Here is a 13,805-nt window from a genome sequence, read left to right as displayed (position 1 = left end):
GTGTGCTTCATGCAGTTATTTAGTATTGTTCTTTTCAATGCTGCCAAATGCAACAAACCTTACCTCTCTCTAAAACTATGGCCAACACATCCAGCTGCCCCCTAAATGGAGTCGATAAAGCCATCAACACGGAAGATGTTTGCCTCTTTGCCTCTGTGGAGTTGGAAAACAGTCACCCAATTCATGTCATAAAGTGGGAGGAAAGTTGATAGGACAATCCAGTTTCAGCATCTGGAAAAGAGTTTTCACTGTCAGGAGGAAACCCAAATTCCTTGCTGTCCAGTCTCTTCCACCTTTATTTCCTTCCACAGATTTCCCCTAAATTCCACTATGTTGCCCAAGAAAACAGGAGGGACACACGGCTGAATCCAGGCACCTTTTTGCCAATGCTTCAGCACTGCCTGGCGGAGCAGCACTGCTGTGTTGCAGACGTTGAAGTTCCAGGGCTCTCTGTTGACATTCTGCAGGGTTTTTCAATAGCTGGTTTCTGCACGTGAAGTCATCTGAATGACGTAAGTGGTTCCCAGCTGTTTTCTCAGTAAGATAAAGAGTAGTGGTTGGTTAGAATAAGCACCTCTAAACCTCTTGTTCTTCATTCCAAGTATTGGATTGACAGACCCAGTTCTACCGTCTGTTGAAAAGAATTCTTTACATAGGATTCCCACCATGCTGCAAAGTGATTAAAATATAAAGCTTGCAAAAGAATTCTAAAAAATAAGACTATAGAACGTTTAGAAAATATCAAGAAAAAGAGTAACCCCACCACCACCTTAAAGAAGCATTGTGATTTCCATGTGTTGTTTTTTTTTCTAATGTCTGTCATTACACATACGTGATTTTATTTAGTATTAATTTTACCGAAATTGGTTTTGGAATGACAGCTGGGACAAATCTTTACATATTTGTCTCCCACGTCTCACATCAGTCTCTGGAATGCTCAGGGCAGTGCTTCGGGGTTATGCTCACACACACACACACACACACACACACACACACACACACACACACGGTGAGCGCGTCCACCCTAGCTCTTGGAGTCTGGCTCCCAAGGTGGACTTGCCAGTGCATCACGTGTTCCCTGTGGACCAGGCCCCAGCACACACTGCCCCAGCCCTGCGAAGTGGGAAAACAGTGCTCTCCCCATTTTTGCAAATGAGAAGACTGACGCCACTCGGGGCAAGTGATTCCGCCTGCCCAGTCCCACAGCCAGCTCCGGCAGAGCTGAGCTGAGCTTCATAGAGATCATTGCTCCTAAACCAGTGCCCTTTCCACTTCTGCACACAACTTTTCACACCCAGGCCCCGCAGGGCTTGAAGGCTCCCTAAGGTCAGGACTGCACATCCCACGGGGCTACAGTTCAGCCTTGGAATAAGAACTCCTTACCTTGTGAACTAATGTATGACAAGTACAAATAAACAAGGCTGTGCTCGAGGGCTTAAGGGACTTGTCCAAACCCAGGCAGAAGGACAGTTGGTACTTGGCCCCTGATCTCTACCCCCAAGTAAGAGTTGTTTCTCTCTATTACTCCCTCTACCAGCAGATGAGCAAGGATGGCACTGTTTGCACCCATCCTCCCCATCCCAGCCAACAGGCCCTAAGCCAGGGCTCAGCAGTCTGCCCTCCTCGCCTCCCCTCCAGGGGAACAGTCCTGCCCACCACGTCTGTCGCTTTGTCCCCACTTTGTCCTTTGACATCATTTGGACTCTCTAGTTCTCATCTGGTGACCCACGCACACCTCACTCCAGACACCACATCAGGAGAAAGAAGCTGATTATGACACAAGATGACAAATAAGCGGGTGAGAACAAAACTACCCCCCACAAAAAAGGGGGATTTTTTCCTCTAACAATCACATAATTTCATTTATATTATAATGATATTTATAGTAAATTATATGATGCATTTATATATACGTATGTATTGTTAAAGATATATAAGTATGAATTGTCCACACTAACACAATTGCATAATTTCACTTACTCCTTATAATCACGTTTGAGGGACGTCCCTATTTCACAGACATAACCAAGGTACAGAGAGAAGAATGGACTTACCCACAGTCTCCCATCTAGTTGGTAGCAAAGTCAAGAGCAGCTCATAGATGAAGCCAGAATTATTCATGTGTCTTCCTTCACGGTGGATTGTCTTCACCTTGCCACCTAAGGTAGAAAGAGGCAGACAAGCCAGTGGCATTTTTCTAGAAGAGTGCAGGAGTGGGGTGATTTCCCCAAGGCACATGGAATGCCGGTGGCAGAGATGCCCTTGGGGCCCCGGTCTGCTGAGTTCAGAAGCCTGCAGGAGAGTCTCCAGACAGGGCAGTGTTTTTCGTCCAGTCTATGTTGCGTCTATCCTACTCCCTTCAATTCTGGTCCGTACATCTCTAAATAGCTACCCCTGCTGGAAGCCCACCATGTGACAGGCACTGGTTCAGACTTGCCTTTTTGCTTGAAATAGCCCTGTATTTTATTGCATCTGTAAATGAGGAAACTGAGGCGCTGAGTTGTGGTGGCTTGTTCCCTGGTGTGTGGCAGAGCCCCGCTGGTCCCCCATTCCACACTCCCCCCATGAATCCTGATGGCTTTGCCAGTCTTCGTCGTCATCCCAGGTTTTCACCGGAGACCGCCTGGGCGCGTTTTCAAACCAGCAGAGACTTCTAAATAGTGGAACCCACACTCCTGTTCCTCTAACTGGGCAGGATTTCTTCCTGTGAATGGACCCCTTTATTTTCTATGTCCATAAATCACAAAGGTTAAAATGGGAGTTGACATGTGACCATGTAATGTGGACATTTTGCACTTTGGATGGTTTGGAAGCAATAAACTCAGGTCCTGAAGTGCTGAGTTGTGAGCAAATTAAACATCCCTCCTCACTTCGGAAGGAGGGTGGATTAACTCACTTAACCCTTAGAAGAACCCCACGAAGCAGCTACTATTACATTTTCCAGGTGAGACAGACGTGGCTCAGAGAGGTTACATGAATTGCTAAGGTCACACAGCAAAGCTGGCCTTAGCCCCAGGATCCCTCCTAGTCAGCACAGGAGAAGCCTGTCTTCTGGGGAAACATGGATGGCTCACCTCTTGACCACCAACAGGGCCTCAGGGGTCATTGGCAACCCTGGTGACTTGTCGGGACACCAGAAAGACGATTAATGGTTGAGAGACATGGTGTTGAAGCCTGCACACCAGGGTATGCATTAAATTCAGCTCTGACGTGTACTTGCTATGTGTCCTAGGGCAAAGTGCTTACCCTCTCTGTGCCTCAGTTTCACCTGTAAGCCATTCATAGATTTTAACTCAAGCCTCACAACAATGCTTTGAGAGAGGTGCTCCTGCCATCATTCCCGTTTTATAGACTGGGAACTGAGGCATGCAGAGGAGAAGCACCTGCCGAAGCTTGCAAAGTTAGGAAGTGGAGTCAGGACTTGAACTCCCACACTCCCCACCACTACGTGTGCTATCTGCTTCTCCAGGAACGGCAGGGTCTCTGTGTGTGCAGGGGGACATCTCCTGGGACACACACAGCTGTCTCCGGGGCGGGGTTTGAAGCGGTTTGCTTTCTTTTCACTTTTCTAAGGTTTATTTATTTTAGTTTAAATAAGCCCTATCGTTTGTATAATTAGGAAAAGACTAATTTAGTTTGACCCTCTCCCCCAAAAAGCCAGCTACCCATTAACAAAGGTCAATAGGCCTGAAACACCAAAATCAGGTTCATCTGTGCACATTGTCAGCTGTCCATGTTCAGGTGAAATCAGTTTTCCTTGGTGGGGTTTATTTGTAGTAAGTTTGCTGTTGTCCCAACACAAACTTCAAAGAAGACAGCAGGTGGCGCTGCTGCCTCACAGAGAACAGCCAGGTGGTGAAATGCCTTGGGTGGGTCGTCAGGAGTGGCCCCGCCCTCCCTGCCTCACACAAGCCGTGACCACGTGAAAACAGTATGTTGATCTATGGCTTCCTTTGGGGGAAATTTCCAAACACAAACATTTTTATCCCTTTCCGGGGGACATCTAAGGACCATAAACCCTGGACACAGTGGGATGTGTGGTCTGAGCCTCCTCCCTGCTACGATATCGCTAGTTTAATAAGATGCTCAGAGGGGCTTGTCACCACTGCCCAACTGCAAAGTTTCTCCCTGCATTTCCATCCTGCTGACGCAAAGCATTGTAGGAAATAAGACATGGGTGTGGCCTATACCTGGCCCAAGCGACTTCATCCATTCTGGTCAGGCTCACTTTCTACGTCCCCAGAAGACAGCCTACACTATAAGAGCTGGAGGGGGCACCTTGGTGACCATGTTCACACTGCGGCCTTGAACAGTGCCAGCTTTCTGCTTTGACTCAGGTGGCCCTGCCCTTGGTGATGTCATTTCTTTAGGATGTGGATGTGAATCCCCACACACACACACACACATACACACACACCAGTATTCTAGTGCTAGAAAAAGCTGGAAACAGTGCACTTGTCGGTCAACCCATGATGACAGGGGTGTGTCCGCCACTGAATCTAGCCCAATGGCAGACACATAGTAGGTGCTTGGTGTCTCTTGACTGAATGAATCTGTGGTGGCTTTTTCTTTGTCCTGTTCCTGTATGCCAATAATATTTGACAATTGCAAAGCGTTGTCCCTCTTCTTCTGCCCATCCCCAAAGCACATAATATAACTGTTAGAGGCCCAGGATTTGCCTCAGTCCTACAATAAATCAGTGTCCCATTGTGAATGGGCGTGGCCTTTTCCTGACTGTCCAGCCTATTGGCCACGCCACTTGCCCAGCGGAGCTCTGCCCCAGGATGTGCCTGCAGGAAACACCAAACAAGGGCCATTCTCCTTAAAATAGTCTAGAACCCCGAGATATTGATGCCCAGGAGATCCCAGAAACAGAGCAGGGAGGCACAGCTACACGTGCCAACCAAGCTGGCCTCACTCGCTGTAAGCTTCAACTTTTGTTTGAGTTTTTCTCCACTGGACTAAGGGGGCTCAAGGAAGTCAAGGGAGCTCTCGTGAGGGGCCATGGTATAAGCCCATGAAAGCTAAGTCCACTGTCCTAAAGAGGAGGTGAACGCACGGATCTGCTCTGGGCCGCTGTGCCAGTCTCCCCACCTCATCTGCATGAACCCCCCATAGTTTGAAGGTATCGAAGGGTGTGAAAGGAGCTGTGTTTAGAGACCTCAGACCCCTATGGGGCCCCGTCTACTGCCATCTCCCCAGCAGAAGCTGGCAACCGGCAGAAGCTGGATCATGGACCACCCTTCAGTTTCCCTCTTTTTTTTTTCACTAGGCCCAGTGGCTGGAGGAAAATGGGTGTCCTATCACCACATACCACAATGTTTAGGGGGACATGGGTTTTGGGTCAGACAATCCTGGGTCTGAGTTTCAATTCTACTTCTTACCAGCAATGTCTGGGGCAAGTCCCCTAACCTGTCCTAGCTCCGTTTCTGCATCTAGGAAGCGGGAGTAGTAATAAGACCTGCCTGAGGTCTGCTGAGGTGACCTGAGATGGCATGTGTGAAGAGGGGTCGCCGCTGGCCAGCATATGGTATGCCTCATAAGCATTAGCTGCATGTGTATCCGCTTGCTAGGCTCCACCGGCTCTCAGACAGCTACTTTTTAGACTGCCCTGGGTTGCTGGGCGGGAGGGGGCAGCAGAGGCCACGGTGAGATGCCTGCGGGAGGTTTTCTTGGGAGCCCAGAAAACACTGGAGGAGAGTGGAGAGTAAACGTTAGCACCTCACCAGGACCACTTGGAAATCTGTGAAGACTGTGGATTCCTGGGAAACCCCTCCACGGATTCTAATCTAGTGGCCCTAGGCACCCTGCCCCACTCCAAAATCTGCAGTTTGAGCAGACCACCCACGTATTTCTGATGAGGAAGATTCTGGGGTGGCAGTCTGAGAACCACCATCAGAAGTGAAGCCACCATCAGGAAGCTCAGGGGCCTTCTGCCTGGGAGGTTAGGAGATCTGGGGACAGATCCGTGTCAGAGCCCCAGGACCAACCCCGCTGTCAAAATTCCATCTCTTGAGCCACATGGGATGTCATCCTTCTGCCTGGGGAGGGTAACAGCATCCAAGTGAGTCATTGCAGGAGATGAGGAATTCAGCGGTTCACAAACTGGGTGCTCAACGGAAGTCCCTGAGCAGGAGGCTTTGTAACATATGGATTCTTGCACCTCCTATACCACCCACCCCACCTGCTCACACCTACACACCACCAGATCTCTCCAGGAGGAAAGTGAGACATGCTGGGGTCACATGGCCACTCCTATGGGTGCCACCGCTGCCCCCACCCCCCCACACACACCCATAGGTCTGGGAGAACAGTATTATTAGAGATGAGAAAACCCAGGCTCCAAGGTGACTTGAGTGGTTGTGGTCAGGTGGTGGCAGAGCATCTTTCCACCACCTAGGGAGAACTGCCTGCTACTGGGCCCCTTGCAGGCAGGTAGGTAGCCAGGCATTCATGTGCCATCACCCCCCTTACCGTCCCTGGCACTCCAGTCCCAAAGGGAAAAAAAACATTGGGACATAGTGGACCTCCGTGGGCCATACACTTTTCCATCAGAAGCGCACACCCTGAGCACCTTCCAGCCTCCCCGTGCTTCTCGACCTACCTGGCCCTGGGAGCGAGCTCCAGGGGCCTCCCGGGCTTCAGTTCTCGCCTGCCTGGGGCTAGGGAGCCCAGAGGCCGCGCCAAGGCGCTTCTGCTGCCAGGGGAGTGCAATGGGCGTGCTGCTGAGTCTCGGATATGCCCAGGGCATCAGCCTGCTCTAGAAATGCGGCATCTGCGGGATTTTGGATCCACGAACAGAAACCCTTTCGCATACATTCTTGCCATTTCCCTGCCTCTGTACCTTTTATTATTACATACATTTAGGGCTGTTAAATGTATGTAGTAATGGACTGCGCTGTTCCAAGACAAAGCCCCTAAAGGTATGCGCAAAATTTTTGAATTAATTCTATGGAGGATGACCCTACACTAACTAGAACGATTCCCATTTATGCACGCAGGGCGAGTGATTCCGCACCAGACTCAGGAGGGCCTTTACATTTTAAGCTTGTAACTTGCACTTGACAGGCACACTTTTATCATAGCTCACGGCGGTGGGAGCTCGGAGCCCCGCGGCTCCTGTGTCCCCCACCCAATCAAGTTTGGTCTCCGTGCAGCAACAGCGGCGGAGGCAGCGGTGTGAAATCGCGGGCGTCGGTGTGGAGGCAATTTTGCCTGCGGAATCTGATCCTTTCGGGTTTGTCAGAAGCCAAACTCTCCTCGCTGGGAAGACTGAATTTTTCGGTCATCCCCAGGCCCCGGGTCAAGCCCGGAGACAGCAGCCATGCCCATCCCAGGGCTCCCCGAGCCCGTTTTCCTGCAGCCTGGATGTGGGTGCGCTGGGAGATACTGCAGAAATGCAGGCGCCACTAGGGAGATGAAAACCGGCCAGGGTTCGCCGCCGTCCGGGGCTCTGATACAGCAGCGGCGCCAAAGCCACGCGCAACCGGGGCGCAGCGAGGCCTCTGGCGCGCCAAGGGGCCAAGCGAGAGGACCAGAGCTGGAGACGCTGCACGAGGAGACCAGGGAGCGCGCCGGCTGGGCTGGCATTGAGTTTCTCCTAATCAGCCCCATTTCCCCGGAGCCTTGGACCTAATTGGGGCGCAGTCTCCGACGGAGGGAGGAAGAGGCCCGCTGTTGCCTGCGGAGGTTGTCTGGGTGAGAGCGAACGCGATATTCCCGCGCTGGAGGCCTGGGGGCTTTTCTCTGGCCTGTTTTCCTGGGCACCGGGGGGAGGCAGCGGATGCCGAGAGGTGGCCTCGCCTACAGAGCACAGTGCCTTCTCCGTCCGCTCAGAACCTACGCCCGGAGCGCCGAGCCAGGCGCGTGCGGGCGACAGCGCGCTTCGTCCAGCAGACCCTGGCCGGTTGCTTCGGCCCGCCGGAGACCCCGAGGGATGGAGTCGCCGGCCTTTTCCTGTCCATTTTATCTCGGTTTTATAGACAGCTGTTAGTTTGGGACATTAATTGCCCGGGGGAGTTTATTGATAATTTTGATGTAACAGAGCACCGGAGAAATTACCCTCACGTCCAAAATGTCAAATTTGAGAAGAACCAGGTTCAGAGAAACTGCGGTGGGTCTTGAAAGGCCGCACCAACAATGCGACTTTATTGTGTTTGTTTTCCCAAATAGCGGGGATGGGAATAGAAAGAGGGTGATTAGCAGTAGATACAGGTTTTTAAAAATGTTTTTTTGCCCCTAATGATTTAGGAGGAAATGTTGCTTACAGGATTGGAAACGGGCCTGTCACCTTGCTTTCCCACCAACAGCCCTTTTTTGCACAAATTTTACTCACTCCTTGATTGGGGGAAAACCAAGTGTAGGGCACCCCCCCAAAAAAAAAAAACCTACCAAAAAACTTAGAGTTCTTTCATGATTTATAACAGATAGAATATTGGAACAGTAAAGTCTGAAACTCAAAACTCTCATTGGTTTTGGAATGGGAAAAAAGTAAAAATATAATTTTTATATATTTTTACATATCTATGGTCTTCCCTGGGAGGAGGACGATAGTTTTTCTTTAAACGTTTGATTATTTCTTTAAAAAGAGAAATGACATTTAGAGGGGCAGAGGGCTCTTCTTAAAAAACAGTAGCCAAGAAAAATAGTTACTCACGTCCAGATTTCACTTCAATGTGAAATGAAGAGTGAAAAGAGGAGGATTAGCCAAAAAATGAAAATGAAAAAGAAAAAAGGTATTCAGAATCACCCATATTTTAAATACAAGAAAAAAGGCGAGCTATCCCAAGCGGGTTTCTGTCTGTATTTGGGGGTTTGGAAGATATTCTGCAATCCCAATAAAATACTCATGCGATTTTATTTCTAGTTGATACAATGTTAAGGCCATATACAAATGTTATACATTTTTATTTTTGTTCTTTTTTTGGAAAAAATACACAAAAGGCAAAACATCCTCAAATTGTCATTTTATACAGTGCAGAAGGAAATTTAAAATACGTGTCACAAACGCTGCACCCCAGCAGCCAAAATACTAGAAAAAAAGGAGGGTGGTCCTTCATTTTATATATATATTTATATAAAACATATGGAAATTTGTTTCGGACTTTGTTTCAAATTTACAATGGATAGCTAAAAAAAATTCTACGCGGCAAATATTGCCAACAAAGTTACACCATTAATACTAATAAACGGAGGAGCCTATGCGGTGTTTCGGTTATTAGGGAAAGAAAGAATAAATAACAGGATGAGCCTTGCTATAGTTTTAAAAAGTGCCTTAACCTTTCTGCGTCACCGCAATCCTGAATTGGCGCGCTCGCCAGGCCTTCTCAGTCCCCGCGTCGCGCTGTGTTCGCCTTGCTCGCGCACAAGAAAGTTTACAGTAGAGGTCAGGAAACGGCCGGGTCTCGTGAGAAAAACACCCACCAAAAAAAGCCCAAATAAAATTCGAAACAAAACCAAAAAGAGAAGGAAGAAGAGGAAGGCGGCGGGGGGTGGCAGAGGCCGGGAGAGCCGCTCACTTCTGGGCTCCATCTAGTTTCTTTTTTTTTAAAGACGAACAGTGGCTTCAGAAATGCAAGTTGTCCGCACAAAGATCCACCTGTGGTTGATGGAGGGCTTCTGAGGTCGGGAGGGAGAACGCGATTTCGTGCCCCCCCTTCCCTGCAAAAGACAGCTCTAACAAGAGACTTGCGCATTCCAAGACATTCTTTCCAAAAAAAAAAAATTAAAAATTAAAAATAAAACGATAAATACTCAACCCAAAAATAAAAGTATTTGATAATGATGGTCTCATATGTTTGCCTTCTAAAAAAAAAAAATCTCCCCCGCTTTTTCCATTGGAGGGGAAGAGAGGGGAGAGACCTCAGCAGAATTTTTGTTTGGATGTTGAGGGTTTTCCCCCAACACAGCACCTTCTCAGCCGGTTTCAATTGGATCAAAAATAGATATTTATTTACCAACAGCTGTAGTCAGATCAGGCCCTACCGCCACCATTTTTAAAATTTTTCGAGGGAGTAGGGGAGGAGGTGCCGACCACTGTGCCCCACCGAGCGGTGTCTCTGCCATGGGGATTCCTTTCCAAATAATCCGATTGGGGAGGAGTCAAACCCTTTTCTTCTGCCAACGGTTATACCTCGAGAATAAAGCAGTTTCTTGCGATGGGTTCCGGGGTCCCTGTGCCGTGTGGCCCTTGCCCAGAGGGCCCCGTGGGCTTCGGCCTCACATCACACAAGGCTTGATATCTTGGTAGGTGACCTGCTGGTGGTAGTAGGAGCCACCGCCAGCGGAGTGCATGGACGAGGACGCCATGGTGTTGAAAGAGAAGACAAACTCCTTTCGGTCACACATGCTGGGCGACTGCGAGTGATACCGAGGGATGCCTGTGAGGGAGGTGACAGGGAGAAGTAAAGAGTAAGTGCCAGGGGCCAGAGTTCAAGGTAGAGACACAGGGCTGCCCACTGCCCAGGGGACGCAGGGCCCTCCCTTCCCCACACTCTACCAGCCGCACCCAGACTCCCCTCCGAGTTCCCGACCCCAGGTTGGGCCACGCTTTGTGCTCCAGAGGAAGATCCCGGGACGAGGCAACCATCCCGGCTCCCGGGAGCACCCGCCGCCTGGGCGTCTCCAACCTTGGACACTGAGCCCAGGACCGGGGGCTTCTGGATGCCGATGAGGAAGGGGTGAGGGCGGCCGAGAGGAGCAAGCAGACGCCAGGGAGGGCCCTAGTGGCCTCCACCTCCTGGACAGCCTGAGGCCTGCCGCCGGGGCTGCCACTTCCCAACCCCAAAGGCTCTGGAGGCCTCAGTGCATTGAGAGACAGGCGCAGGCCATTACAGGGGCAAACGGTGGCTTCTCCAGAGGAAGTGCCCCTTGGAGAACAGGGCACCTGGGGCAGCTGGAGCCCAGGAGTTTGAAGCAGTCCAAGCAGGGTGACCCCCAGCTCCCACAGAGAAGCGGCCTTCCAGCCTCCAGGCCGGAGCTTCTGCCTCTGGCAGGCTGCTGACAGCTGACCCTGACAGGCCCCACTTAGCTAACTCCATGCTCTTTCCAGAACTAGGCCCAGAAGGCTGCTGGTGGGTGCTGAGACCGGGAGTTCAGGAGGAAAGATTGTTCTGTATGGTCTTTCTCAGAGGGTTGGGGAAGGGATACCTGGAGACCTGAAAACCTGGATCCTGAGAAACAAAGAGTCTGTGAGGTCTGCAACTCTGACCCTTGCTCTGGTCGTGGCCACAGCCCCTCTCCTCCTCTGTCATCACAAAATGCCCCCAACTCAACGTTCCCATGGCCAGGCCTGGTTCCCTAAAGGGCTGGGGCCCTGAGCCTCTCAGCGCCAGGCGCAGGCGGCTTTGGGCCTAACTCTTCCGATCCGCCCAGGCAAGGAGCAGAGGCAGCTCTTTCAGTAGCTTTCTGAGTGACCACCCCAGGAGGGTGAGCCAGCTGGCCAGGGCTTGGCCCCAGCTCAATCCTGGGAATTTGCCGAGGCAGAAGGAGGCCTAAGGGACCAGAAAGGTCTTAGAATATACGTGTCTGAGTCTTTTTGGTGGGGACAGGGCCTACCTGGTCAGGCTCTGGGCGTCCAGCAGCCTGGAGTTGGAACAGAAAAGGAGAAACGACATATTGGTGCAAATTGGGAGACCAAGCTGCACTCATCCCTCAAACAGGGATAGGTGGGACTGAGAGACACAGCAGTGTTGGGGTTGGCACCCCACAGAAGTGGCTGTAGGCTCTTGCCCAGGGCGGTCAGCAATTTGGGGGGCTGGGTCCGGCGCAGTGTATTCACAAATATCCCGACTTCCCCGGGATTAGAACCACCGCAGCCCAGCCTCCCCCACTCACCTTGCAGCTCAGCTGGGGCGTTGTGACTGTTCTGGTGCAGATAGGGCTGGTCCAGGGAGTGCGTGGAGAGGCTGCCGGACAGGGGGTTGGCCGAGGGATTGCAGGGGGACAGGGGCTGCTGTTTGATGTAGGAGGCGCCGCTGTTGAGTGCCGCGGAAGCCGACGGTGGCCAAGCGGCTGCGGAGCCCGAGTAGACGGCGTGTGGCTCCATGACCCCACCGGCAGCAGGCAGCAGCGGGGAGGCGGGCACTGAGCTGTCGTGGTGCGGGTACTCGCCTGCCGCCGCACTGCCGCAGCTGCCCATGTACGAGTGGCCGCCGTTGGCGGGCAGGTGGGGCACCGAGTGGCTGGGCAAAGCCATGCCGTCCACGTTGCCCGGCAAGTGGCCATTCATCATGCCCAGGCCGCCCTCGAGCGCCAAGCTGTTGGGCGGGCACGAGAGGCCGCCGGCTGAGCTCTGGAAGCCATAGGTGTCCGGGAGGTGGTTGAAGCCCAGCCCGTTCATCATGCTGTACATGGGCTTGAGTGCCTGGCATTTCCTTCGGAAGCCGCGCGGCCGCCGCCGAAAGGAACCCTCCTCGAACATGAACTCGCTGGCCGGGTCGATGGTCCAGTAGTGGCCCTTGCCCGGCCGCCCGAGGCCCTTGGGCAGCTTGATGAAGCACTCGTTGAGCGAGAGGTTGTGGCGAACCGAGTTCTTCCAGCCCTGGTAGGAGCCGCGGAAGAAGGGGAAGCGGCTCTGCAGGAACTGGTAGATCTCGCTGAGCGTCAGGCGTTTGGTGGGCGAGCTCTGGATGGCCATGACGATGAGCGCGATGTACGAGTAGGGCGGCTTCTCCGGGCGCCGGATGCCGGCGTTCGTCTTCTTGGCCTTGGACGGGCCGGTCGACGCGGGGTCCATGGCCGCGCCGCCTCCCCCGCCGCCGCCAACGCCGCCGCCGTGCGGTGGCTGCTGTTTCTCGGGTGCCGAAGACATCGGGTGGCTGCTGCCGCCGCCGCTGCCGCCGCTGCTCTGCGCCGCGGACGAGCGGGGAGGAGGAGGAGGAGGAGGAAGACGAGAAGGGGGGGGAGGAGGGCGGGGGGGAGGGGGCTGCGCGCGCGGGGCAGGCTGCACCTCTGCCGTCATCGGCGGCCACTTCTCCCGAGCGAGCCTGGGCGCACCCTCCCCCGCCTGCCCGCCAGTCCTCCCGGAGTTGCTGCTGGATCGGCCGGCGGTTGGCGCAGAGCCCCCCTCTCTCTCTCCAGCTCTCTCCTCCCCCACCTCTCTCTCCTCCCTCTTTCCCTCTCGCCCTCCCACAAGGGAAGGAGCGGAGCGAAGGCTGAGGGCAGCCTCTTTGCAGCAAGGGCGGAGGCCGCGAGGCAGCCCCCACCCCCAACGATTTTTTGGGGGGGAAGCACCACCTCTAGGGCCTGCGGCCGTGAGACCCCGCGGGGAGCAGCGCTTGGTCCCCGCCACCCGCAGCGCTCGGCTCCACGACTCCTGCAGAGGCCGCCCTCACTGCATCTTCTCTCGGCCGCGTCTCCGGGGCCGGCGTAAGACCCTCCAAGAGTTCCCTCCCCTCTCTGCCCCCCTCCGGCCCCCGCGCTGGTGGGCGCTTAAAGGGCCCCCACCCCCACCGCCCAGCGGCTGCCGAAACAACCCGCCCCGCCTCCACCAACCTGGCGAGCAAGTGCTAATGCCCCCACAGCCTGCGGTTTAGCCCCGCTGCGGACAGGCCCCCGCCTTCCCTGCCCGGGCCGCGCGGCGGGAAACGCACCCCGGGTCCTCGGCCTTCCCCGACGAGTACAGACCCGTGGCAAATCGCAACTGCAGTGGCGGCAGCGGACGCCGGGTCGTGGCCATCGTGGGCACAGCCGGCTCGGGTTCCCGCGGCCAGCAGGCGTAGGTTCCCGTGAGGGACCGCCTCCCCACTCTCCCCGCCCCGGGAAGGACTGCGCGGCGCCCGGGACTTCGGACTCGCCCAGCAGCG

The 13,805-nt window shown here is 53.5% G+C and overlaps 1 protein-coding gene across 1 annotated transcript; it reads right to left on the bottom strand.

Moving 5' to 3' along the window:
* Positions 1–8,925: 8,925 nt before the first annotated feature.
* On the bottom strand, positions 8,926–13,384 carry FOXF1 (forkhead box F1). The gene is made up of 2 exons (XM_033129512.1): positions 11,836–13,384; positions 8,926–10,379 (listed from the first exon to the last, which is right to left on the bottom strand). The coding sequence occupies exons 1-2, from the start codon at positions 12,959–12,961 to the stop codon at positions 10,219–10,221; spliced, it is 1,287 nt and encodes a 428-aa protein (XP_032985403.1). The 5' UTR covers positions 12,962–13,384; the 3' UTR covers positions 8,926–10,218.
* Positions 13,385–13,805: the final 421 nt, after the last annotated feature.

The sequence above is a fragment of the Rhinolophus ferrumequinum genome, chromosome 15, assembly GCF_004115265.2.
Source record: "Rhinolophus ferrumequinum isolate MPI-CBG mRhiFer1 chromosome 15, mRhiFer1_v1.p, whole genome shotgun sequence".
In the NCBI taxonomy this organism is placed as follows: domain Eukaryota; kingdom Metazoa; phylum Chordata; class Mammalia; order Chiroptera; family Rhinolophidae; genus Rhinolophus; species Rhinolophus ferrumequinum.
Note: the sequence above shows the minus strand (reverse complement) of the source record. Positions and strands in the feature narration are given on the sequence as shown.

What these genes read in the sequence shown, in the direction of transcription:
- FOXF1 (XM_033129512.1), bottom strand. Translation starts at nt 12,961, where the DNA reads ATGACGGCAGAGGTGCAGCCTGCCCCGCGCGCGCAGCCCCCTCCCCCC. An exon ending in CGCCCCAGCTGAGCTGCAAG is followed by an intron (nt 10,380 to 11,835) that starts GTGAGTGGGGGA and finishes CCTCCCTCACAG; the next exon opens with GCATCCCTCGGTATCACTCG.